Source organism: Rhinolophus sinicus, chromosome 15 (assembly GCF_057876585.1).
Source record: "Rhinolophus sinicus isolate RSI-liver-muscle chromosome 15, RSI-T2T, whole genome shotgun sequence".
Lineage (NCBI taxonomy): Eukaryota > Metazoa > Chordata > Mammalia > Chiroptera > Rhinolophidae > Rhinolophus > Rhinolophus sinicus.
This window is the reverse complement of record NC_142515.1, coordinates 119,945,934-119,973,257: the sequence shown is the minus strand read 5'-3', so window position 1 is coordinate 119,973,257 and position 27,324 is coordinate 119,945,934. Positions and strand designations below refer to the sequence as shown.

General features: G+C 38.4%; 1 protein-coding gene across 5 annotated transcripts in view; it reads right to left on the bottom strand.

Annotated features, from left to right (window-relative positions):
- Positions 1-27,324, bottom strand: part of SLC7A11 (solute carrier family 7 member 11) — a 386,915-nt gene that overhangs the window by 137,073 nt on the left and 222,518 nt on the right. For all 5 annotated transcript variants that reach the window (XR_016019081.1, XR_016019080.1, XR_016019082.1 and 2 more), the window contains 5 exons: positions 13,393-13,516; positions 11,480-11,583; positions 10,158-10,254; positions 8,469-8,618; positions 7,058-7,235 (listed from right to left, as the gene is read on the bottom strand). Coding sequence is in view for 1 of the 5 variants with exons in the window: in XM_019730843.3 (XP_019586402.1) it covers positions 7,058-7,235; positions 8,469-8,618; positions 10,158-10,254; positions 11,480-11,583; positions 13,393-13,516 (653 nt within the window). In the remaining 4 variants the exon portion in view is untranslated. The remainder of the gene's footprint in view (positions 1-7,057; positions 7,236-8,468; positions 8,619-10,157; positions 10,255-11,479; positions 11,584-13,392; positions 13,517-27,324) is intronic.

The window sequence follows — 27,324 nt, the reverse complement described above, 5'->3', positions numbered from 1 at the left end:
AATCCCATTTATTAGATTGATGCAAAAGTAATTGCAGTTTAACAGGTTAAAAATAATTGCAAAAACTGCAATTACTTTCAATGCTAATACAATAGCATTGAAAACAATAAAATACTTAGAAATAAATTTAACCAAGGAGGTGAAAGACTTGTACACTGAAAACTATAAGACACTGATGAAAAAGACTGAAAAAGACACAAAGAAATGGAAAGATATATCATGTTCCTGGATTGGAAGAATTAATATTGTGAAAATGTCTCTACTACCCAAAGTGATCTACAGATCAATGCAATCCTGATCAAAATTCCAATGGTATTTCTCACAAAAATAGAACAACCGTACTAAAATTTATGTGAAACCGCAAAAGACCCTGCATAGCCAAAGCAATACTGAGAAAGAGAAAGGCATCACAACACCTAATTTCAAGCTATGTTACAAAGCTATAGTGATCAAAATAGTATGGTACTGGCATAAAAATAGGCACATAAATCAGTGGAACAGCATGGAGATCCCAGATATAAACCCTCATTTATATAATTAACTAATTTTTGATAAGGCTGCCAAGAAGACACAATGGGGAAAGGACAGATTCTTCAATAAATGATGCTGGGAAAACTGGATATACACATTCAAAAGGATGAAACTAGACCCCTACCTTACACCACTCACAAAAAGTAACTTGAAATGAATCAAAGATTTAAATGTAAGATCTGAAACTATAAAATTCTAGATGAAAATGTAGGGAAAAAGATCCTTGACATGGGTCTAGGCAATGACTTCTTGGCTAAATCACCAAAAGTACAGGCAACAAAAACTAAAATAAACAAGTGTGACTACATTAAACTAAAGAGCTGCACAGCGAAGGAAACAATCAATAAATTGAAAAGACAACTTACAGAATAGGAAAAACTATTCGCAAAGCATATGTCTGATAAGGGGCTAATATCCAAAATCTATAAAGAACTTAGACAACTCAATAGCAAAAAAAGAAAATAATCCAACTTAAAAAATGGGCAAAGGACCTGAACAGATATTTTTCCAAAGAAGACATACAAATAAATGGCCAACTAGTGTATATGAAAAGGTGTTCAATATCACTAATCATCAGGAAAATGCACAACAAATCATAAAGAGCTGTCACCGTACACATGCTAGGATGTCACAACGCAATTCATGGTGCTGTGACCAAGTGGTTCAGGCATCATCCCCAGAGGATGTAGAGACAGGATGAAAGGTACCAGGTTCCTGATTGCTGAATGGAGCAGAGTGGCCTACTGGCCTGGAACATTCAAACTAGACACTTACATAAGAGAGGCAATTAAAAAAAAAAAATCTGTACCCTTCAAAAAACAAAAAAGAAATAACAAAACTTGGCAAGGATGTGAAGGAAAGGGAACCGTTATACACTATGGTGGGAATGTAAATTGGTACAGCCATTCTGGAATATAGCAGTTCCTCAAAAAAATTAAAACTAGAACTACCATAAGACCCAGCAATCTCTCTCCTGGGTATGTATCCAAAGGAATTGAAATCAGTATATCAAAGGGAAGTGTGTACTCCCATGCTCAATGAAGTGTTATTCACAATAGCCAAGATTTGCAAACAGCACAAATGTCCATCAGCGAGTGAATGGATAAATTTTCTCCACACAAAAAAGAAATGATAAGTGCATAAAGGCGTTAGCTGACGCTATTGTAGTAATTCTATTGCAATATATAAATGTCTCAAGCCAACATATCGTACATTTTAGGCTTACACAATATTATATGACAATTATATCTCAATAACAAATAAATTTTTAAAAAAAGAATGAGAAACTTGGACTAGATGAGTGGTTCTCCAAGTGTATAGGAGACCCGCATTGAACGTTCAGGAAGGAACACGCCACACTAGGAAAGCAGCAAGAGCTCTAAGCGGCTCTCCCTGTGTCCAGACTTGTGCTGTGCTGACCTGAGTAAGCAAGACGTCTTATGACTTGTCACCTGTAAGAGTCCCTTCCGGCCATATTGAATACCACCCAAAAAGGTATATTTTTTCATCCTTTGCTTTATACCAGTGTTCCCCAAAGTTGTTTTCCTCAGCACATTGATTTTTATACTATCCATTCATTATAAAGGGCCCCGTACAGTTCTGGCAAATGGTAAACTCTATACAAATGCTTCTTAAATGAATTGTATCTTGTCACAACCCATTCTACATTGAGATGCACACAAAGCACAAGGGAGCACTCAAGAACAGTGAACATCCATGCTGACAGGAAAGAGGTATGGTAAACGATCCTGGAAACACACACCATGGAAAAGTAAGTTATCAATCAGTAGTAAGGAAGGGTGGCTCTTGTAGGCACAAAAGGAACCAGAGGTATCTGATGTCCTACGTGTCTGCAGTGGTCACATGCAAAGCAGTGGGGTTCAACTGACATCCCCCCAGCCCTTCCTCTCTGGAGAAGTCCTGCTGTAGCTGTCTGAACTAATCTCCACAACAGACTCATGCGTGCGCATGTGTGTGAGACTATTCATGCATTTATCTACTGAGATCTTTCTTTTTTCTTTCTTTGTTTCTTTTTTTTTTTTTTTAATGACTATCTTTCTTAAGCAGCATCTGTTCCTCCATGTCTGAAACAAAAGCCTTTTCCAAAGCGTGTTTCTGTGTTCTTCACCCCTTCGCTTTCTTAGACGTCTTGCTTACTCAGGTCACCACAGCACAAGTCTGGACACAGGGAGAGCCCCTTAGAGGTCTTGCTGCTTTCCTAGTGTGACATGTTCCTGCCTGAACGTTCAACGTGGGTCTCCTATCCAATAGCACATATGGGATCAAAGAATCTCTCTCTTCTGGTTCTGCTTACCCAGTCCTGTCTCTTCCTGTTTAATCAGCCCTGTGGACAGTGTCTCCTGTGGCTTTCTTATAGCTTCTCTTGGAATCTCAAGATTTGAATAATTTCCATCATTATAGAGGTTTGAGCAAAGTGACTGGTTTTGGCTCTGCATAGTTGTGGGAAAAACACCAACTTTTTCTCTAGGTTGTCTATAGTCGTGGGGTCAGACAGGGGTGCTCAACAGACCCAGTAAGACTCTGAGGAAGCTTCCTTCTTACTCGGGGAAGCCAAAGGACTTATATGAGCATGGATATAGTTGAAGGCCAGATGTTTGGGCTGGGCAAGGTGCTATTTCTTTAAAGTTGAGCCAATGTGTCTACATATGGTGTTTTTAGGAACTGCAAGTTACAAGATCAAACAGTAATTGTATTTTTAGCTTTACCTTTCACATGCAGCAGTTATTCTTGAAACCAGTTAAAACAGCAATGGACCTTGCAGAAAATGATTTACCCAACCACACCTGGTATAAGCATGAGAACTACGGCCTGAAGTCGTGAAGTACTAACACAAAATCAATCTTCCCCAGAGGACATAATGAGAGTAATAGTATGTGTGTGTTTTTAAAAAAGGCCTCGAAACCTTTTCACACGTATGGTCTCATTTTATATCCTTGCAATGAAGATGGTTTGGGACCCTGAGTGATGTAGGCACGCTTAACGAATTTAACATGTTGCACCCGCAGTCTTTGTGAAGAGTCTGTCAAATGCATTAAACAGCTCTCAGTGAGGTATCAGAAATGAAATAATTGTGATACACTGCAAGCAGCTTCGGGCTGGAATTGCAAAGTTAGTGTCCACCAAGATGGACCACAGTCATTCTGCTGGTGCTGCACAGTGTGAGCCTTTGTAGTCAAAGATTTTGTTTAAATACAGTTGTTCCCCATATCTCCCCCTGAGCAAGAGGGACCAACTTTCAATTACCCCACTCACTCTCAGCTGTGCCAGGGTCTGGTTGATAAATAGAGGCAGTCAAGTAAAGAAAGAGCCTGCTGTAAGCCTGGCGGGGGTGTGCCGGGTCTAGGTATCCCCAGGTATTTGAGTATGTCAGTGGGTACCTGCCCTGCTTTCCTTGGGTGAGAAGCTCGTGTTTCTACACATCAATAAATAAATAGCCAGAAGAATTAACCACTCCGTCACAGACAGCAGAAAAAAGCTTTCCGGGCATCTGACTATTCCCTTAAAAGCCCATTTTCTTTTCATCCCAGGAACGCTATCAAGCAAAACGTGGTTCAATACTGGCATCCTGTGGCCAGAGGAATGCATCAGCTCTGAAAAATCTCACATCCTCAGGTCCGAATGTTGCCTGGCTATCTGTACTAAGCAGCCTTGCTCCATTTTCTGAATTCTGTTCGGCTGCCTTGCATTTTTTATGGAAGCACCCTAGGTGAGATGTGTTTTGATAAACTATCATTTCACAGGGCTAATCTGCTCGTGCATATTAGGGTGAAAATACACGGTAATATAAAGGGTAAGGAACATTGCCCAACGAGACGATTTGATTTAAATCACTGAACAAACTGCTCCAAGCAGAGGCTCCCCGGCCTCCAAGTTCACAGAGTTTGTTTCTAACAACAGGAGGTGGCTGGGGGAAAAGGTGAGGTGGTGGTTCAGGATTCTGCTGTTTTGAGTGTCTATGTGTGTTTTGTTTTGGCCGAAGGCTAGGAAAATACTTGCTACTGCAGCAATAACTACTATGATTTTTTTTCTTTTTTTTTTTTTACTACAAGAATGCTGCCTAAGAGGAAAATCAAATAAAATTTCGAAGGATTGCTGCTTTTTGCTACTCACTTTCAAGGCGGCTACAAAGATAAAGGATGACAATGACCGCAGTTTAACGGCAGGACGGCCACACTCCGTGGTAGGACTGAACGGCGGTTCTGAGAACCAAATAACCGTATGGGGCGCCTACCTCTCTGCTGCCTTCACAAAAGGCTAACACTAAATCTGGAGTCTGAGGAGACGTTCAAAATATCACTAAAGACAGAAAAATAGCCCCAAACTTCAAAACTACACAAGCAGGAAAACACATCAAAGAAGGGTCAAGCATGGGAAGTGCTAGTAGTAGCTAGGCACTGACAAAGAAATGGTACCAAGTACGAACACGTTGGCAAAAGGAAAGATGTTTTACAGTTGGCTGACTACAAACAGGAGGAACAAAATGCCAACTAAGTGGGAGAAAACAGGAATTTGCTCCTTCATCATGCTCCCTTCTCCATAAGGTCCAACTGTAGGAATGCCAGCGTTTCATCCTAAATTCTGTTGATTTTCTGTGGCCTGCAGAGGTTTAACCCTTTCTAGCCAGCATCTGAGAGAGATGCAGATCTCACACCGTGAGCGTCAATCTGTCGTGAACATTGATAATGAGGAAAGCAATCCCGATGGTAAATAGTGTTTAACAACATTTTCTTTTCTCAGAATTGCCTACAACCACCAAAACAGAACTGAAAATATTCTACAGAAAACTAAGGTGATCTAACAAGAAACGGAGATTAAATACGCTGCTAGGCAGTCAGTGTGCAGTGTGAGCCTGAAAGAATCTTATTTTTATAATAACACTTCTTTGGGGAATAGTGTTGCCAGCAAGAAAACAAAACCCAGTACAAACAGTACGTGAAAGGTCTAATGATACCAAATACCAATTAAAGGCTAATAAAGAGCAGTAGTAGCAAACTCTGTTTTAAATATCTGGCTTCTAAATGAGTTTGTGTAGCACACTAGAGGTCAATATGTACACCGAGTTGTTTTTTGTTTTGTTTGTTTGTTTGTTTGTTTGTTTGTTTTTAGTAATAGTGATATTTATTAACAATTTTACCAGTAATCTTTCTGGATTTTTTAACTGAACTTTTAAAAATTAATTATGGTAAAGAAAGTAAATTAAAATGAATGAGAACAAAGATTGTTTTCTAAAGTCACCAAACTCACCAGCAAGAACAGATCTGCTTCTCTGGCTCTGTTTTTTACCTCTCCTTCCCCAGGCAACCAATGGAGAAAGGTCACAAACTTTGAAGTCCAGCAGATGTGGATTCAAATCCTAGTCCAATGATTTAAAAATCTGTACGCTCAAAAATAATCTCCCCCTCCCTGGACCTGGTTCGCCCCTCTGGGTATAGGAATGACACCACCTCCCACCCCTTGCAGGGGACTGAAAGCTGACGTGAGGCTAAAGGCTCACTCTGCAGAGTCAGGGGCAGAGGGCTGGGCTTTCCACGGAGGCCGTTCCTAGACTCCCTTCCTGCGACTGATCTTCTATATTGTCTCCTCCTCCAATTTACCGGTTTCCAAGCCCTGTGGGTTTTTCTTCTTCAATATCTTTCTAATATACTTCCTCTTGGATCCTGCTGACACGGCCTGTGTTCAGACCCTCTTCAGTTCTCATCAGGATGACTGTGGTAACCATCAACCTCTACTCTGTGCCTTCAGCCTCAACCCCTCACTGTTTCCAGGGTGATTTTTTTAAATTACAAAAACTGCCCCAAATTGAATTCTAGCTCTTTTACTTAATATCTGTATAACTTGGAACAAGTTACAGGAATTCTCCCATGTTATAACTCAAAATCTATAAAATGGGGACAATAATTTTCCTAACTCAGAAGGTTGTTATAAAGATTAAATGAGGTCATGTATGTGCTAACACACATAAATCAGACAATAAGTGTGAGCTGTTATTCTTTCTTATTCTTGCTGGTCTTGTGGACCCCTCTGCAACTTACCATGCCTATTAAATAGGGTAGTGTTATAGCCATGACATTTAAGACCTTTGTAGGTCTCTGCCTAACTCCCCACTCAATCTTGTATCACTCATCATGTAGTATATTATGATGCAGAATCACTAAACTGCATTCAACCCAGAAAAAAAGAATAATTAGGTTAGTAAAGGATTCAGAAGAGCAGTTAGGCTGTTTACAGAGCTGCTGATAAAATTCCATCCAAGAAAACTGTTCTAACAATTGACTAGAACGGGCCAACTAAAAACTACCTGGAAAGGATCCAGTGCCTGTACCCTAAACATCTTTCCTGCCTTTTCTTCTCCCAGTTCCCATGAAAATGCAATAATGTATTCGAACTAGCAATCGACCTACTTATGTTTTTAAACTTGGAGATGCACATGTTATTCACGTACACACAGATGAGTTTTCTACAACACGGTCTCTCAGAAGCTTCCGAAACTGCTTAAAAGACTTACCTGACATTCTTCTAAACCACTTGGGTTTCTTGTCCCATATAATAAAGAGATAGTATGCAGGGACCCCAGTCAGCGTGATGACGAAGCCAATCCCCGTACTAAATGGGTCCGAATAAAGGGAAAGGGCAACCATGAGGAGGCACGTGAAGGAGAACAAAGCGGGGATGAACAGCGGCACCTGGAACAGAGCACAGAAAAACATCTCTTCAAACACAGTTCAAGAGGTGGGTGGTGGTTCACGAGGAGAACGTCTGTCATGACACTGTGGGCACACGACCAAGAAACCGGCAACACCCTACTTTACCTTATTGGCAAAATCTCTGTAATGGGCACAGAGGATGAATGTGTTAAACATACTCCCTTGAATTTCTTTAACTCTTTGGACAGAATAAAATCTAAGGACACATAAGTGTGTTTCATTAGCCATGTTCTGTTTGAATTACTTTACTTGTTAAGTACCACTGTGATTTCTGTTTTTGGTTTTAAAAGACGGGCTGTGTGATAATGATGATTAGAATCTACTTTACTGCGGAGCCAAGGCCATGGGCTGCTAGTTACGTGTTAAATCTTCTCAGTGCATATTGATTTCCTGTTGGAGATTCACAATAAGAACCGACAGGAACAAAACAGCCCAACTCCTATTCAACCGCTAATAAAGACGTTGCGGGCGTTAGGCAATGAATATAATTAGAAGCAAATTCTGATAACATGACTGACAACATGACCTGTGTTATTTCTTAAAAGCAAATAAATAGTGAGGTCAAATCCACCTATGAACATTCAAGGCTGAGGAAGATGAGAAGCACATTCTCCAGCCCTTCCCAAAGGAAATGCTTAGTTACGGTGAATATGCTTTCTATTAAGTGATAAATCCATACATCTTCACCTTCTCTACACGTGTTACATGTTTAATCCTTCTGGAGTATATAATGTAGAAAACGAGCAATGTAATAAGTGACAGCCCTTAGAAATACTTAAAATGTCTGTTTTGTAAAGTAGCAGCACCCTTTGCGGAGTTTTCATTAGTGATGATTCCAGATGTTCCTGCCTCACTCTTTCTCCGCATGGCTGCCTACAACTGTTCAGCATAAAGACAGATCAAAGTATCCCATACTTTGGACTTATCCGGTCATTGGACTCAGCCACGAGACACCAGCATAACAAATACCCTATATTAATACCATCTCTTTTCAAAAATGTGACATACTAAGTTCATTAAAAAAAAATGTGGTGAACTATTTTGCAAGCTAACATCAATCCAACATGAAGGCACTACCTGCAAGAGTTAAATATTTTATGGCAGAGGATGCTGCTGCCCCCGCCCAAGCTCCCCATCATCAAGTTATGACAAAGGGAGAAGTGGGTATGAGGAGAGAGATTTATGTAAACCCATCAAGATTGCTGAGGTTACCTTGAAAGGACGATGCATATCTGGGCGTTTGTATCGAAGATAAATCAGCCCAGCGACTGCTAGCCCAATAAAAAGCCACCTGGCAAAACTGAGGAAATTCAAAAGACTGTAGAGGTCCCCAGAGAAGAGCATTATCATCGTCAGAGGGTGCTGGAGGGAGGGGAGAAAAACCACACTCGGTGAGTGAAGGAGAACACAGGTGGTAACTAACAATAGTAACATCACTACACATTGCTGTTGTCTTTTTCGAACAATTATTTTTTCTGACAGACTGCCATTTTGGTTAAAACTTGGATTTGACTAACCCCCTCTCTATATTCTGCTCTTCAAATCCTTTTTTCAACACCAATAACAGATTGAGAGGACCATCGTCACAACCACTTCATTCCGAAAGAATTGTACGTGGACGTTTGATTTTTTGGCTGCTTTTACATTTGAGAGAAGAGACTGTGTTTTCAGTCACACTCATCATGGCTCAAAATGTACCGGTGCAGAGACTGAGATGGTTAGTAAATAACTAATAATAAAAATCAAAAGGGCACCCTCCTGGAAAGTGTGCAGCAAGTTCTGCCGATGGCGTTGAATGAGCTAGCTCCTGGCTATGCACACACACGAAACACAGCCACTTCAGGGTGACTGTGTCATCCCCTGCATGCAAAACCTTGACCTTTCCTCCCTCCACTCGCACTCTCCCCGTGTGCTTGCCTCAGGTGACCCTCAAGAAGGCAGAAAAGAACGCAGCACAGAGAGCAGCAGAGCACATCTGAGTGTGCTGGGCTGCACACACCAAGGAGAGCATGACTGATAGCAGAGGCTTAAAACCAAAGCCCTCTTCACGAAACGACACGTTCCCACAGTGACTGCCAACTTCCAGATTCCGCACCGAGAGTATACCGTACTTCACAAAGAAATTTCAAAGAGACGTTTTGAAACAAATTAAATGCACGCAAAAAAAGTTCAATTGAATGCTACCGGGCTCCTGAGGGCAGATTCCATTTGAGAAAAATGTTACAAAATGGTGGGTAAAAGTGAATGTAACATTGCCAACAGGTACTTGAGGACTTTGACACCTTCCACAGTCTTTTGTATGCCATGTTTCACAGGCACTCTCCTCTGCATAAAGAATTCTATGGCTCAAGTTTAAGTTTTGGTGCTTTTCTTTCTTCCCTATAGGGTTGCTCCCAAATGTCTCCGTTTTAATCAAAGACTCATTGCACCGTCTAGGATTTCATCTATTTTGTCCCTATAATTTTGTGTGCATTTCATTATGAGGGGCCTATGATGAGACATCTGGGACATTGGGACTGCAGTTTTTAGCTCCCCTTTCCGTAATTAGAATTGGGAGTTACTGCTCTGCATCCTTCACAGTGAGGCCCTGTGTCAACGACAGGAGCCAAACTAATCCTTTTCTTTAGACCTCAAAAACTTCTACAAATGTAAAAACAAACAAAAACAAAAACAAAAGACACATGATGCAGTTATTGCCTCCGTGGCATCAAATATGCATCAGAAATACCGAATGGGGAAGCTGTGGAAAACATCCCGCCTCCCAAACTCCCCCGTGATATACATAAAGCTGATTTTGCAATGAGTGAGAAGGTAAAGCACAGTCTCAAGTCTGCTTTGAAATCCTCTTTGCTAACCTGTTATTCAAGGTTATAGCTAGATACCCTGGTTAATATGCATTACCAAAACAATAACAGCTGGCAGAGGAGTGTGCTTGCGGACGTGAATCATGGACAGGATTTCTGGAAGGTGACCCTCTCGAGACGCAACATAGAATAACCTGATGGGAGAAAAATGGGGGTGGAATTGACTATATCATCGATCATTTCAAAGGGAAAAAACCAGAAGACTCAGAGAAAACATGCATCTTTTTCATACCAAATGGTTTGACATTTCTTAGGCGCTTACTTGGATTTTACTTTTCGTATAAGGTAGAGATACATCCTGAGAAACCTGGCTTAGGATTTTATAAAATCTGCCAACATACTGTATGTATTCTTCTTTGAGGAGAAACAATAGTAACATCTGACTCAGCATAGCTCTCCCTATGCATAGACAGCTGAAGGTGAATTTAGTTCTAGGTTCCTAGGTAGCATTGTATGTGTGTTATCCATCCAATCCAATCCAACTCAACACACACACACACACACACACACACACACACACACACACACACAACACCTGCAAACGTACACACAGATGTACAGGAAATCTCACTTAAAATGGAGTTGCAAAGGCTTGAGGGGGAGTTATCATGCATTGCCTCTTGTCATCCCTCTCAGACCTCAACAGGAAGAAGCTTTCTTAACTCTGCCAGCAGGAGAAAAGACATTTCCCCCTTGCCTACCAACAATCCCGAACTCTCACTCTCCTCCAAAGGCCTTTCATTCAAAACCACCCCTCCCAGCTCCTCCTTTCCTCTACAAAGTAAGCCGCTCTCCTTTGTTCTCAGGACTTGCCTATGGTATCGCCATAGAACGCATGTCTGAACTGCAATTCCTCTGCTATGCCCAAAGAAACTCATTTTTCTGGGAAACAACTGGCTACTTCATTTTTAAGGATGACAACGCATATAACATTCATATTTATCTGATTGGGTTTTAACCTTATGTTAAAATAGAAAGGACTTCTGCATCAAACGAAACAAAAGGGATACAGATGGTGGGGGTGCTGATTTCTGGTGTTTCTTACTTTACTTTTTTCTTTGTCACCTTTAGAGAAACAGAAGATTTTTATCACCAGAAATAAAATGTTGTTGTTAGACTCTGTAGACGTACTGTTAAAAAATGCCACATGTCTAGCTTCAGACTGCACTTTGAGTAGAGGAGCAGTGCCCTCTACTGGGCAGAATAAGATATGCGATTGATACTTGGACGAAGACTTCAATTTTGTATATCCCTTTAAAAATACCAGATTTGAAGGCACTATTTCTTTTTAAAGTTATCCTTATCACATCAAATCTCAAAAATAGAAATGCATTTCTGGAAATGCTTGAACTCACTCACCTGGACACAGCAAATACACCACCATTCATGGAGCCAAAACAGGAGAGGGCAACAAAGATCGGAACTGCTAATGAGAACTTTCCCAGTAGCCGCTCAGAAAAGGTCTAGTGAAAGACAGAATGAAGCAAATTAATGCTTTGCCAGAAAGTGGAATAAAATGAAACAGTTTAGGCCAAACTCGCTCTATGACTTTCTATTAGGCTACAGATACGTATATGTTTTATCATCCTTCCCTTTGGTTAGGGTCAGAATAACTCTGTAGACAATAATCAGAATTTAGGTACCATGGCATTCATTGCTTGTTGCAAAACCATGCACAAAGGTTTAAACAAGCACCTTCTCTCTACTTTCAAATACCAATGATCCATTTGCCGAATCTTTATCAACTAGGGCAAAAATCTTCTTTCATTCTGGTAAATGGAAAAAGGTCGCTTCAGAACGTCTCCTTTTGGAGACAGAAATCATTCTGCACAGTACCTTCTCTTTTAGCCTGGAAAGCCACATTTTGATAGTGAAATACAGATATACACCGAGAAGTATTACAGATACTTGCTTCATATTTTAATCCCAATGTTATGACATGAAAATGCGGTGGGGAAAAAAAGATGACTTAATCACTTGTATCATATCTAGGAGCCATTCTGAAAATCTTTTGCCCAGAATAATCACATCAGCTGAATCTCTATTTATTGAATCACTCCCTCCATCTCAGGTATCTGGCAATTTCCTCTATGGTTTCCCATAAAAAGGCTAGACTAGAAAGAAACACAAGTCCAAGGAACTCAAACCACAGAAAACACAAAAGATAAACAAAACTTCCGAAATTTCCTTTTATGCTATGACATAAAGGATGCATTTAAAAAAAAGAAAAAGTGAGATTCTTTAGTTGTCCTTGATGTAGCTGGTGCTGTGTAATTAATGGACCGCATTACGCCCAACGAGTAAGTGTTGCCCTTTGTCTAGCGAGACGAGATGTCTGACCCGACGTCAGTAAGCTTTGTACATTTGGATGTCTGGTAGAACTTACAGCAGCGGGTGAAGTCTTTTTTTTTAATACAGTGAACATGAAATGAGATAATTTCTTCCCAGTGGATGTTACTGATAGGAGGAAATAGTGACTATTTTAAAAGGAGCTGACATCTAGTGATGGGAAGTTATTTTTTCACCCTTCATCATTATAAGGTCATGAATGAATGCTTTCTTACTTGGTAAGTTTTTACACGAAATGAAAGTATGTGTCACAGCATAACAGTCCCATAAAATGACTGCTCAGAGCAAAGATGTTTCTGAAGTCTAATCAATTTTGGGGAATGTTTAAAACTTGAGTATCCATTTCTTAGAGAGTTAAAATGCACATAAGCATCTTTAATATCCTAAGAAGTACTCTAACTATGACGTGTTTATGTCTGAATAACTCAGCATTTCCCAAAATTAATAATATCCTTTGACTAGTATTCGAAAGGATATATGAGAAAAAACAAACATGTATGGTCTTCCTGGAAATCTTTAAGTAGTACTTTGGGAAAAATATTTTAGCATCAGAAAAGTTTACAAACAAGAAAGAGTACAGAATAAACTGCAATTTGCCCATAAAATAAAATGAATTCATTTAAATTCAGTAACTGCCCACTTATCCTTAAATATGTGTTGGAAGAATAATGCCTTTTATTCAACATGTATATGTGGAAATGTGTTACATGAAATTAACACTACAGAGAAATCATATAGGATTTTAGCTATATTACTTAAATGGAATATGCTAAGCCATGTTCTAAATTTTTAAATATTCATTATCGTTCAGGTCAAGAAAAGATTACTGCATTTCACAACACTTTCTGCTGAAGGAACTACTATGAAATTGCATCAACTCATTAACCTAAATTCAAATCGGCATTTCCCCAACTTGGACTTACCACTGCCACTGCATTTGAAAGCAAGAGCTCCTCACCACTAATGGTCGTGAAGTAGGCCACATTTGTGAGCACGTAGCCAACAGTGACGATGGCCATGGATATACATATGGCGAGGGGGATAGTTCTGAAATGCACCAAGGAATTGCTTATTAGTCATCTTCTGTTAGTCATTCTCTGCATCCAAAGACAATAATAGGCTGATTCAAACAAAAATGTTAAATGGTATGTATGAAAATTATAGGCTCTGTTGGGTATCTATAAACATTTCATCGGGATGAAGTACCACACTTTCCTTTGTAATGGAGTAAGGTCCATAGGGGCAGACCCTTCAGTTGTCTTGTCTACTGTTCGACCCCCAGAACAGATGGGTCCATCCCATTCTTCTACTCCACAAATGCTACAGCAGTATTTCTCTCACTGGATTGTGTACCCCCTGGAAGGCATGTTACACACAGATTGTTGAGCTCATGTCGGAGTTCTGATTCAGTAGGCTTTGCAATTCTAACCAGTTCCTGGCTGCAGGCCAGAGGACCACACTTTGAGAATGACTGTCCTCAATACCTTTCTGATAGTAATTCACTGACTTAACAGCTTTCTCAAGTAGTCCCCAAAAAGGTCTTTCACATTCAGGGTATTTTCCCCTTCAGGAGCTTCCCTTACCAGCAAATAAGCACGCATGTTTGGAAGCAGGAGAGCAAGATGTATCTTTCTAAATGACGGTAATAATAATTTGGTACATACCACAAGAAGCACAGAAATAAATGATCACAAAAGACTTTGCACTGCCCCGCTGTGAGTTCAAAGGAAGCTCAAGATACTGAGTATCTATTAAAGCAACAGTGCAGATAATCCCATGAAATTAGAGGTGACATGCTGTGCAGTACATATGACCAGACAGTGCTGACACCATGTGGCATCAAGAAGTAGCAAGCACATGGCAATGTTAGGTCTTCATTTAATGCACTGGGAAAGCCAGGAAGTTACTGACCCTGATAATTTGATTCCATGTTATCGATACACATTACTTACTTAACATAATCACCTCTGCAGAGTCTTTCCAGTTCAAGCAACTTAAACCTTCAGCTCCCTGTATAAAGGCTGATGGGGTTTTTTTTTTAGCCATAGAGCTTATCAGCCCTTAAGGAGCCTTAACCCTGCTGGTTGCCGCTAATGAAGACCTCAATATAATTTCTTCCAAGATGAAAATACAGTTTAGAACCAGGAAAAGGGGAGGTGGGTGGGGGAAGGGAAGGCCTGCCTCCCCCCTAAGCTGGACATGTTTAGCACACTAAGTCCCAGCTCATTATGCAGAACAGCTCCATCCCCTGTTGAGAACAGGCCAGCATAGCCAGTCAGCAACTGCCATTCACCATGCTGCTTGGAGCCTGGCACTCCCCTGATCCCCAAAGCCTTAAGCCTTGATGGGGAAACACACTGACCTCTAAATCGCAGCACCCTAAAGGGAAAGGAGCAGATGTTCCTTTTTCCCGGGGTGCAGAGGGTCCTGTGGAATTTTCTGCTAGCACCATAACATGCATTGCTAGTTGTGATTGATAAATGCTAAACTGAAGCAAAGGAAATCACTGGGCCAATTAATTACAAAGGAGTGAATGGCACAGGGCAAATTAGAGATGGAGTCTGCTTATTTGAACGAAGGGTGATATGGCCATGCCAAGGGGTGAGAAGGTCAACATGAAGGTCTATATGCTGCTTTTCAAATACTCATCGTATTATTTAAAATTTGACCATTTCAGCTTTGTAATATCCCCAAATGGGGTCTTAAGTTCTTTCTGTGGAGGAAAGAAGCAGAGAGGGAGAGAGCGACGCTCTCTGTTCCTTGCAAGATTAGTATAAAGACAAGAAATTAAGAAACGATTAAGAAATTGAAAGGTTCTGGTAATAAAACGTGAGGTGACTTACTGTTAAATGCACTGAAGTAACCTAACCTGTCCGGGACAGGTAGTCCTGTCCCATCAGATGATGCTTTCAAATAGCAGAAAATAGTAAGTCTCACATTTGGGCTGTGGCGCGCTCAGCATAGAATCTAGAATCTCAGCCCAATTCTTCCATGCCCACCTCCTGGTCTGTTTCCTGCCTGGAGATTATGGTCCTTCTGAGGAAGGTTTTCTAAATTGATCTAAGCAGAAAAAAATCCTTAAAAAGAAAAAAAAAAATATCTAACCTCCTGGGTTAGTTTTCCTTTTCTTTTTTTTCTCAGCTTGTCAATAAGAAAAACAACAGCAGCAGCTACTGCCATGTATGTGGTGTCTGTTATGTGCCCACATTTCATTAGGCACTTTACATATTTGCCTCATTTTATCCTTCAAAATACTGTAAGTTGGAAACATCATCACCGTTTTCCATGTGAGGAAATGGAGTCTTGGAATTTAAATAACTGTGCAAAGATCCACAACTGTAAGTGGAAACGCAGAGTTCAGCTGCGGATCACCGTACCTCGAAGCCCAAGCATTTGAACCACTAAAGCGTACGCTCTCTTCTGCATATGTGTCCTCAGACTCTATTAATTTTCCAAGAAATCATAACTGCCTAACATAATGTTTAGTGGAGAGCTCTTATCAAGACTGTATTTCTCATGTAGTCACTGAAAATGCAGTTTCATCTACTATAAAGGAGGGGGGGGAACACCTTATTCCATGATTTTTATAGTTTTCCTGTGTAACATGAACTGTAATGTATAGTTTTACCATTTAGGAAGTAGGGCTTTTGTTTGTTTGTTTTTTAAAGACAATGGGGGCTAACTTAATTTCCCTAGACAACTTTTGTAGAAAAGGAGGAAAAGTAAGCATGCTTGTCAGATAAACTGAACCAGAGTATTAACAATTTTGCCCTCAGTCAAATATACTATATAGATATTGGAGGGGGAAAAGAAATCAAAGGAGCTTAAAATATAGGCCAGGAGAGAGAGGGTCTAACCTTAACGCAATTCATAACAGGCCGATAATTACTCTATGTGTAAAATTAAGCCCTAGGAAATTAGAGGGAGTGTGGCAAAACAACCACTATCTTCTGTCCTGAGGTTCTATTTCACTTTGACAAAGGAAAGGAGGAGAGGAGTTCCCACGGCTGCCTTGAGATAAACAGCAATCATTTGCTCAGGAAAGCAGTTGACTGGTTCAGAAGGGCTTGGCATCATGTGGTTAACTCCTGGGTTTCAAGCATCAAAGCTTAAGAGCCACTGGGTGAGCTGATAAAAGCTATTAGGCCATGCCAGAGCAATCTTTCTGAAGGCTTTAGATGCAGAGGGCAGATAAGCATGGTTAGTAACCCAAGATTAAAGCGAATGGCACACATAATAAAAGGAACTAAAGGAACTGGTAGGCCACTGATATTTCAAAACCTCCATGTGATTGTGAGGTAGCCACTAATTCTAAGCACAACAGAAGCATTGTCTATAAGCTGAGTAAAAATGACTCACACCTACGCTTTCTCAAATATTTGTGCATGCTTGTTATGAGTAACAAAACGCAAACATATTGAAAAGAGTTACTTAAGCCTTAAGAGCTTTTTGCCATTATGTATAGTCTTTTCAAATAACAGGCATCAAGTATGTGAGAATCTGATGTTTTTATTAGTTGCAAATGGTCTTCAATCAAAAGGTCTTGGGTAGTTTTCTTTTCTTTGTAGGTTTAAGTTGGCATCTATAACATAACCAGCCTATGTCACACATGGATAAATATTTGTTTCATTTTAAATTATTAAATGGAAGTCTCTGGAACATCTGGTTAGAAGCGCTTTCATTCTAAGGGACAGACCTCCCCAGGAATCCAATGCTCCCAACAGTAATGGCTGGTACTTTATGTTTGTATAATCTACAAAGCGCTAGAAAATACAGTTTATCTTCAAATATACATGTCATTTCAAATCCTTGGTGGAATGAGCTACAGTATGAATAATTAACAAAATTTACAACAACCCATAGAAATTGGAGGTAATATCCCCATTTTCAAACATGGGAACCAATGCTCAGAAGGATTAGTGACACGGCCAAGGTCACAAAAGCAGTGAATAGAAGGAGTAGAACTTGAACCTAGCTCTTCCAGCTCTAAGTTCCCCATCTATGATATCACATCATGGCTGCTTTGTGCCTACCTTCACTCTATGTACAAGGTCCCTATGATCCGTACATGCTGACAAATATGTGTTCTAAGTGACAAAAACATCAGAAGGCTGATTGTTACAATGTGACTTATTTTAAGCCAAGTATTTTTCCTATGCAGCTAACAGTCACCACAAAAATACACTTGCAAATAATGCAGCGTGGGTTACATTTTTTAAATGCACTTTGCAACCATAATAGAGCATCAGAAATAACCCTTGTTTCCAGTGCTTCCTATTGGCTAAAAAGACTCTTGCCATGAAAACAGAATAAGTAAACCTAGCTTAATTCTCCAGAGAGTTGAACACACCTGAAGATCACAGGGATTTCTGATATGCAGATCATATGAGTAATTCTGTAATCACTTGAATTTAGGATATTACTAAAATTGTTTTATAACTTGAACAAAATCTTCTGAAATGTGTGTGAACCAAAATAAGTTTACAATTCCCTGTGTTGAATACAGACAATGGCGACCATAGAACTCATTGATCCTGGGGCATCAAAAATTGTCTCTGAGCCCTGGGCTGGGTGTGATGACAGTTCTGTTAAAACCTACTCTTGTGTGTTCTGGAGTCTTCTGAGAGAAGTGGTTGATGCTTCACATTTTCTATTTAAAAATCATTAATATTTTAACACATGTACTTGGCATTCAGGAAAAAGGAAGAAGGAATAAAAACAGGGATTAAAAAGGGCAAGAAAATGGCAAACTTCTTAATATGTGAGATACCAAAAAAAAAAAGGAAAACAGGGATTTTCAGTGTTTTTTAATTCTGTTAGTAAACTAGGGACTATTTGTTTATATATTTGTTTATGAATCACTACTCTGATTCATTTCCACATAAAGTATAACATTTAAAATTATATTAAGCATCTTTTGATTCCAAGTATTTATTTTAGAATCACACATTTTATAATTTCACAATTTCATTATAATGACCCCACAGAGACCTTGAAAGCATTTCTGTAGATCTGACCCAGAAATTACTCGAGCATCTCTTATATCTTTTTGATCTACAATTTTTTTTTGCAGAATTACTATTTATTTTGTTACCACTTCTGTTAATTTTATCTCACTCCTCAAACTTCAGTCATGTATTACAGACAAAAAGATAAATAAGAGTATATCTCAAAGAAAATCTATCTGGATTTTTCATTCACATGATTTTTCTTCCATACGTTTTTACACACCTTCCTGACTCTTACTTATTCCAAACTCTCCAGAGACCCCTAGACATGGAGCTGTCCTATCTGGCTGTGTGATTTCTGACATTTTTAGCAAGGATTGAATTACAAATAAGTGTTCTTGATCATTTTCTGGAGTTGAAACAATTAGATTACAGATAACTGGAATTACACAAATTTCTTTGTGTGTTTTCAGTGATTTTGCCTCATTGTCATTAAGTGCTATCACTGTATCTGTAGTTATCTCCCATGAGTGGGGATTGGCTGTTAGTAACATTTTAAAAGAAATGCATTGAAGGAGACACAGCAAGTACTTGGGGGAATGGCGTGGGTTGTACTGAAAGGAAAGAAATGTAGCGAGAGACGAAGAATACATTCAATATACCTATTTATGAACATTCTTAAATGTCTGTGGTTCGTGTTCTAACTTAATGACAATTTCTGGGCCAAGGCTGAACAGTGATGTGACAAGCAGATTGTCACATAAAGGTACACAGTGTCCCCACTGATTTCGAGCATTAGACACCTGCCCTCCGCGTCTTACAGTACCCTGGCAAGGCTATGGGTGTTTTCACTGAGACATTTTAAATTTCAATTCCTCAGTGTCTAATTAGACACTCATGTCTAATCTCAATCTCACCATTCTCCATTGTCCACAGATGAAGAACTCCATAAACAAAAAGAGTAGACAGAGAGACCTGTAGGAAGATGTAAGAAATGAACAGACACAGATTAAAAGACTGCAGGGCTGAAGGAGGCTGGTGGAAAAATGTACATGGACACATAAAAAAGGGAGAAAAGTGCAGCAAAACCACATAGAAAAATAAAGTAAAATGGAAAAATGCACTAAAACTTACAATTCAGGAACAGAGTAATAAGCAGTCAGAAGTATTAGCATGAGCATTTTTAGCCCTCAAAATACTTTGTTTTTTAATCCTATTAGAATAAATTCATGCCTAAATAAAATTATTCAGCAAAATGTAGCTTGAGAGTAAATTTTCATTTGCTTGTATTTCATACAAGTAAAAAATTTGCATTGTCTGCATCTCATTTTTTCTCATTTTCTTTAGATTTAGTGTGTCTTCCAGATATATTACAGTTATCCATATTTATCATGGGTAAACATAAATATATTAGTAGGCAAGTTTGAGTGTACAAAAACAAAATTGGTTTCCAATAAAATGTTAGCAATTAAATTACTAAGATAAAATATTTTAATAACAATAAAGTTTCACACTAATGGTCAATACTTATTTTTGTTACATTGTTTTTACAATATACCTTTTACATTTTCATTATTTTGCTCAGGATTTGGTCTAACGTGTACTAAGGTAATGCAACACCTCAGTGAACCACTTTTTATAACGGAGTCCCGAGCTTCAGATGTATGGCTGAGACAATTAACTACCCACCCCCATTCTGTGTTCCTCTTTCCAAAGTAAAAGTTATTCTTGAGACTACATTTCCCAGAATCTCTTGTATCGACTGTGACTCATTCTTGTGTGTCAATGTGGCAACTGAAGGCCAAGGTGATTGAGAAGCGGGTTGCCTTATCCCCTTTCGCTAACTGACAGTTACCTGCAGAGGATATATAGAGTGGCAAAGCCACACCATGGAAAGAATCTGGGTCACAGAACCAACATGTGTAAGAAAGCCCACCAGTCAGCCAGTGACACCAACAATGGACTGTCACGTGATTTAAAATTTAAACTCTCAATTGCTTAAAGCCATTTAAAACGTAGGGTTTGCATGTTACAGCAGCTGGCATTACCCTAACTAATAAAAAACTGAAGGGCTTCATTATATCAAGACTTTTTGTAAATCTCAACTAATTAGTGTACATAAGACTTAAAATGGGTCCTCATTAAATTTTATCCTGTACTATATTGTTTTATAAGAAACCAGTACATGATATAAAATTCATAAAATAATGCCCCAAATGACAAAAATCAAATAAAAACATTTATATCTGAAAAAGCTAGGATAGTGAAAAATTTATTATTCAAACTTCCCAGAAACAGAGCAAAGACAGAGCCCATTGTTCACTATTTTGAAATATAAAATCTCCTGCACTTCTGACAATTCCCACCAGTCCAACAAAGATCAAAGCACAATTGCCCCTCATTTTGCATAAGAATACATAATAAGACAATGAATGCAATGCTAAATAACTATACTAAGAACTAGGCAACATTAAATAAATATATCCACTTTGGCAAGTAAATGGGAATTAGAATAAAAATTTCCTCATACACACATGTCTTAGAAGGAGCTGATAACACTTCTACTAGACACACATACATCAGGTCCAGCCACATTTCTGACCAGCCACACAATAAGAAACGGGTCAATATGGGGACATTCAACTATGACAAATGAGCTACTGCTTCTACCACCAAAAACGAATTCAATATTTCTGATCAACAATAACAAGTCTAATTATTAGTAATCATTTTACTTTGATACCTGGTGGTCGGGTAGATATCTAGCTTTCCAACAGGGTGTTCTGGAAATTGAAATAGAAGTTGGACAATTGATAGGATTATAGACTACCCTGTTCTCACTCACTTTTACCAGATCAGTCCTCTTTTACACGTTTTATGTATTAATATTCTGCCAGACAAATTAGGTGATCTCGGGCTTTCAAATAGTTTTAAAATGACTGCTCTAGATTCTACAAGTCAAATGATGTCTTGAGATCATTTTTTGGACCCAACGCTGGTTTCCTATGGTATTAAAAATATGTGACTTAGTTTCACAAAGTGTCTATATATAAATGATTATGTAGCTATGTCTGTATATATTTGACCCCATAAAGTTGAAAATAATTTTTCAGTGCAACAAATTCCTATTTGTACTTAGGATAATTGAGGGGAAAATTCTCAGTAGAAAATCTGTGAAGTTGATGGGAGAGCCAACAGCTACCTGGTTTTAGTCAAAGTGGTAAATCCACATGGCAGGGCCTCAGAGAACATAACCCGGAAGCTTAATGGAGCAGTCGAGAAAAGAGAAGATGAGAAGGAATAGAGTGGATGGGCTAAGAACCCTGCCGATTTAGAGAGATGACCTGTCATCATCAAGAAAGTGATGGAGACTTCTGATTGGAACAGTTGGCGGCTCCCTGAAAAGGTCACAGAGGCCCACAGAACAGCAAACCCTCCTGCAAGCTGGCCCGCTGCTCTCCTCAGGCTGTCCGTTTACAAAGATTCATATTCCCGGCAGAAATGGAAATGTTGTGATCTTTTATCTTTCAGCTCAAACGTCAAATCTTTTGAAAAACAAGCTTTTGTGCATTCATTTTATACTTACCATGCCTTTTCTTAGACTACAAAGATTCCAAGGCAAGTCTCTCTCCAGGGACAATATCCTGAAGTCCCCCACGGTGTGCAATGGCAGAGGGACTATCTGTCCTGGGGAAGCAGCAGTGGCCCTGATATTCACCCACTGCTTAATTTCCCTTCTCTTCCATATTTCCCCTCTACCCCATTCCCCAATTATAACCAAGAAAATGATTACATGTACCATCCCAAGTGTAAATTTGCTGCATCTCTTCTCTGGAGTTTTGCCTTTGATATCTGCTTTAACTTGATTTCAGAAAATTACGGAAAACTCTCCGGACTTTAATGTAACGGCTGAATCTAGTCATGTCCCAGTCACTAGCAGGGACCCAGGGTACCACTGGTTCTCTCTGGGCTTAAACGTCCTCATCGGTTGAAGCAGGCATTGAACAAATGAAGTCTCAAGTCCACTTCACTTAAAAGTTCATTATCCAATCACTTTGGCAAGTAAAGCTAAGCCATAAAGACTGTTTAACAGAAGACTTTGAAAACTCAATTGAGCACTGGTTCCTGTGCCAGAGCATCAAAGGAAAGGCCTGCCTTTGCCTTGTTCTGCCTGCCATTGCGAGGGGAGAACAGGATGCCCACCTTCCAATCTCTTCTCTTGGGTTCTAAAGATGGGGTTCTATCCTCAACCAGCACATTAAATCACCTTCCATCACTACAACTGCAAAGGGTCAGCCTGGCTGAAAAAAGCTGATCATTACAGCAGATCATTTAAAGGATCCGTGGCCAGTCCACCCTTCCAGATTCTAAAATGGAGTCTGCAGATCAGGTCAGACCTCCAGAATGTAACATGCGTGGACTGTATTATCACAGATGCTCATGGACTGTCTTCATAAGTCTTTGTATTTTATGCCTTTAGCTTTATCAAAACTTTACTGCAAACAACTTTGTAAACATCATCTGAATTTCAGGAGGACATTTGTGGTAATATTATTAAGGATATTGCCATTTGCATTTATCAAAGTGCTTTATAGAGAGTTCATTCATTTAACCAATGCTTACCAAATATCTTCTTATGCTAGACATAAGTAAAGGGATAAAGACATCAACCACAACAAAAATGTATTCTCTCATGGAATCTAAAATTCAAAAAGGACAAGGCACGGGTGTCCTCTCCCTGGAACACAGGTCTCCCCCGTACCCCTAGATTTTCACATGGTTGCCTCATTCTTGACAGTTAGCCTCAGATCAAAGTCTCCCCCTCAGAGAAATCTTTCCTCCTTTTTCTAATACACTCCCACCCCAATACTCCCTTTCACTACTATTTTTAATGAGAAAACAACAAAACGAAATATCTTCTAACTCCTAAGAAACTTTTCAAATATCTTTATTTATGTATTCATAGTCACCAAATTCTACAAAGAGTGTAAGGCCATTCACTGGGCATTACAAAGTGCCCTCAAAGTGTTTACTCTAAATCTCCAGTGTAAACGTTTTTGAGAGTCATTGCCAGAACTGTTTGTCACCCTCAAGGATAACTCTGCTTTTCATGTAGCTTGTAACCTCCTACAGAAAGAGTTCCCGGCCACTTTGGCCTCTGTTATTTTTGTTTGTTGGTTTTTTATCAACCTTTTATTTCTAGGACATGTCCTAAAAGAAATGATTCATTAAAACAGAGAGAGAGGATAACTACTTTGGAAGATATAACTTGAGATTTAAAAAAAAAAAAAAAAAACCCAAAAGAATTACAATAAAAGCTTGTCTCCAATAGTAATGAGAAAGACTCACAAAACTTCCTCATATTTAAAGTATTTCAACCAAACAAAGCTATCATTTTGACTCTTCCTCTTACATTATTTCCATAGCCGTGAGATAAATCTTTACAAACCTCCCCAAAGAAGACTTAAAAAAATAAATAAATGGAAGCACTGAAAAGGAAAAAGGGGAAAAAAAGAAAAAAGGAAAGTTAAGAGGCAGCTTTAACAGAGAAAAGAAATGTTTATTCCCCCAAATGCTCATGTGAAATGCTCATGTGAATTCTAAATTATTAAATCTCTGAGAATGCCTGATTTATGAACAAGATAACACAGCCCCTAGCCAAAATCATTTTTAATAAAAAGCAGGAAACCTCCTGAAGTTCATCTCAGATTTAATATCAAACACAGCAGCCACACATGAACATTTCCCCATAAAACAGGAACACAGCATGGCACAATCGGTGGGCAGCCCTCAGTGGGGAGTCGGCAGTACAAACAAACAGGGTGTCAGAAGCATGGGAGGAAATCAGGCCTCACAATCTAGAGGAAGCAGCCAATGGAATGGACCCAGACTTAAATGGAGTCACCGAAGAAGGGAAGAGGCACATGAAAAACTCATTTCTAAGTATACTACAGCAGCTCGCACCTCCTGGTCAAAATATGGAGCTTCCTGAATGACTACTGGATTTGAGAGAACAACAAAATTGTGTTTTTTGACGACTTCATGCATGAATTTAGAATATACCAAGTAAAATGGAACCACCAGGAGAAAACAAAGGCTAGTAATGAAATAATCTAACATGACTATTCTCATTTTGTAAGAAAAGTAGCAAACATCTAAGAGATGCATAAAAACATGATTCAAATATTTTCCAATAGATATTTGGTTCAAAGGTAAGAAGCATGTCAAAGAAAAAAAGTATCTTATTCTTTCTAATGTATGTTGCTTAGAAACCGTGTCTGTTGCCATATTTATAATCTATGTGGTAAAGGATTATGTCTCAGGAATAAAAATTCAAGTACTAGTTAAATACAGATATAATAATTAAATTCATTTATGTTTAAGCTCTTAAAAGGCAGTTTCAACAGTTATAAGGATCATAAATAAACCACTTTTTGCATGTTTTCATATACATTTCCATTAATATTTTGGTGTTTTGTTAAAAAATATTCTAGAAAACAGAAAATCATTATAAAAGGTGCTCTATTAGCAGAGTTCAGGGGTTAAAAATAAAGGTCAAAAGGGGAAAAGGGGAAAACTAATATCACTGGCAAGTACCTTATAGGTTACTTTAATTAGTATTTTTTAAATTTGACAGAAGAAGAAAAAAAAAACAAGTTAATAATTAACCACAGTACACAGAAAAAGAAAATTCTGGACTATTAAGGATTTAGCCATACATGTAGATTATACATTTATATAGTACAGATTACATAATAAGAATAATACAACCATGATAACTTGAAAAACTATGAGTTTTAAATTTCAACGTACTCTGTAGATTCTCTTCCCATGCATGAAAAGCTAAGAGTAAAAACTGCCTCCATAAAAACATCTTATACTCAATGTTGATTTATTCAGAGAAAAAGAGCAATAATTAAGGCCATCTTTCCCCCAGATCAGAAAAAGACTATTAAAACTCCAAATAATAAAAATTGTATAGTAATGAGTTGATATATCAATAGAAAGGTAAGTGGAGCAGAATACATTACCTTGAAATGCAACTTAGTATGAAACATAAAAACTTAATATATTATGACAAGTGTTATAATTTATAATGTGAGTAAGTATTATAAACTAAGTAAATATTATAAACTAAGGGGTAATATGACTGTCTAATAAATGCTGGGATATTGGGAAGCTTGAGGGAAAATCGAGAGCCTACATTATATCATGTTAAAAGAAATTCGGTCCAGATTAAGTTAAAAACCTTGACATAAAAAGAAATCAGGACAAAACAAACAGAAAAGATGAGTGAGATTTAAATGATCTAAGGATGCAGAAAGATTTGTGATATAAAAGCAATACACAGAAATTGAAAACACAGTTATATTTAAATATAGTTAAATTTAAATATTTAAGTTATTAAATGACTATATTTAAATTCAAAGTTCTATAGTCTGAATCATAAAGAAAATTTACTTATGTGAAAAATCATGACAAAATTTTTGCAAAGAATATAATAAAGATTTAGTACCCCTAACATACAAAGAATTCTGTTGAATCACAAGTATTCATGCCCCAAAACAGCAACCATACACAGCTACTAATCATGGGGAAAGTATTAAGCGTCATGTGTGATAAAAATAAAAAATGCAATTTAAAACAATGAGATGTAATTTTTGCTTTTCAATAAAAAAAGGTTTTTGTAAATAATGACACTCCATGCTGATTAAGTATTCTTAACTATAGCTATTGGCAGAGGAAGCTGATTCATCCATTTGGGAAAGCAACTTGGTCATACAAAAAGAGACTTGTTAAACATTCATTGTCTTTGACACAAATGCTCTTCTAGCCATCTTCCTAAGACAATGATTGAATATATACAAAGATTTATGTATTAAGTGTATAACATAACATTGTTAGGCTAACAAAAATTGAAAAGTTTCAATGCCTAACAGGAAAATGAGTAAATACCGGTACATCTACCCAAGGAAATACTGTACCACCACGTAAAAAATGGTGGTTACTAAGCTCTAGAAAAATGAAATAAAATGACATTAAATGAAAAAAGCAGGATAGATCTAGATGAATCGAAAGAGCTCGAGCTGAGCTGAGATGCAGCCATCTCGACAGCGGGACACACTTCACGGTGTCATCCAGCTACTGAGGATACAGCGATGAATGACACAGAGGAGGTGCTGGTCTTCATGGGGAAGCGGACAATAACCAGACAAGTAACTGTATAATGTAATGCCAAGGTGATGAAGAAAAATGCAGATGTATATTTAGCTCATGGACTTCAGACAATACATACATGTATGACACAAACACACACACATACACACAGGGGAAAAACAACATATCAAAATAATAACAGTGAGCACTTGATGTGATTATGAGATGGGAGGTGATTGTACTTTTCTTCTACATATTTTTTGGTACTTGAAACTTTGACCATCTATTATTAAAATGTAGGGGGAAAGGCTACATATTATTATTGAAAATATATGAAAATCCTAACATTTTACTTTGACTTTTTTTAGTAGGGTACAGAATACCTAGAAAGATATTTTTCTTTCTATCCCTTCACTGAATGGATCATTTGACCACAACTCCTAGGTGGAGATTTGTGTTCTGGCCATTTAAAAATGGAATAAACAAGCTGTGGCTGTTAGAAGAAATATGAGAACAAAGATAGTCAGGTTATTTTGTGCTTCTAGGAGGTCCTAGATCAGAGATGTGGAGTCGTGGAGGCAGCATGGAGAGGTGAGGGAATTCTGCCCATGAGTTGCTATAGAAATGACAAATATAGGAAAACAGTATTCACGCTATCTTTCAAGGAACAGGACACCCCTGCTCTCCTTGTCAAGGTTTGCGTCATAAACAGGACAGTTTGAAAAGCATCTATATATCCATACTGAAGCT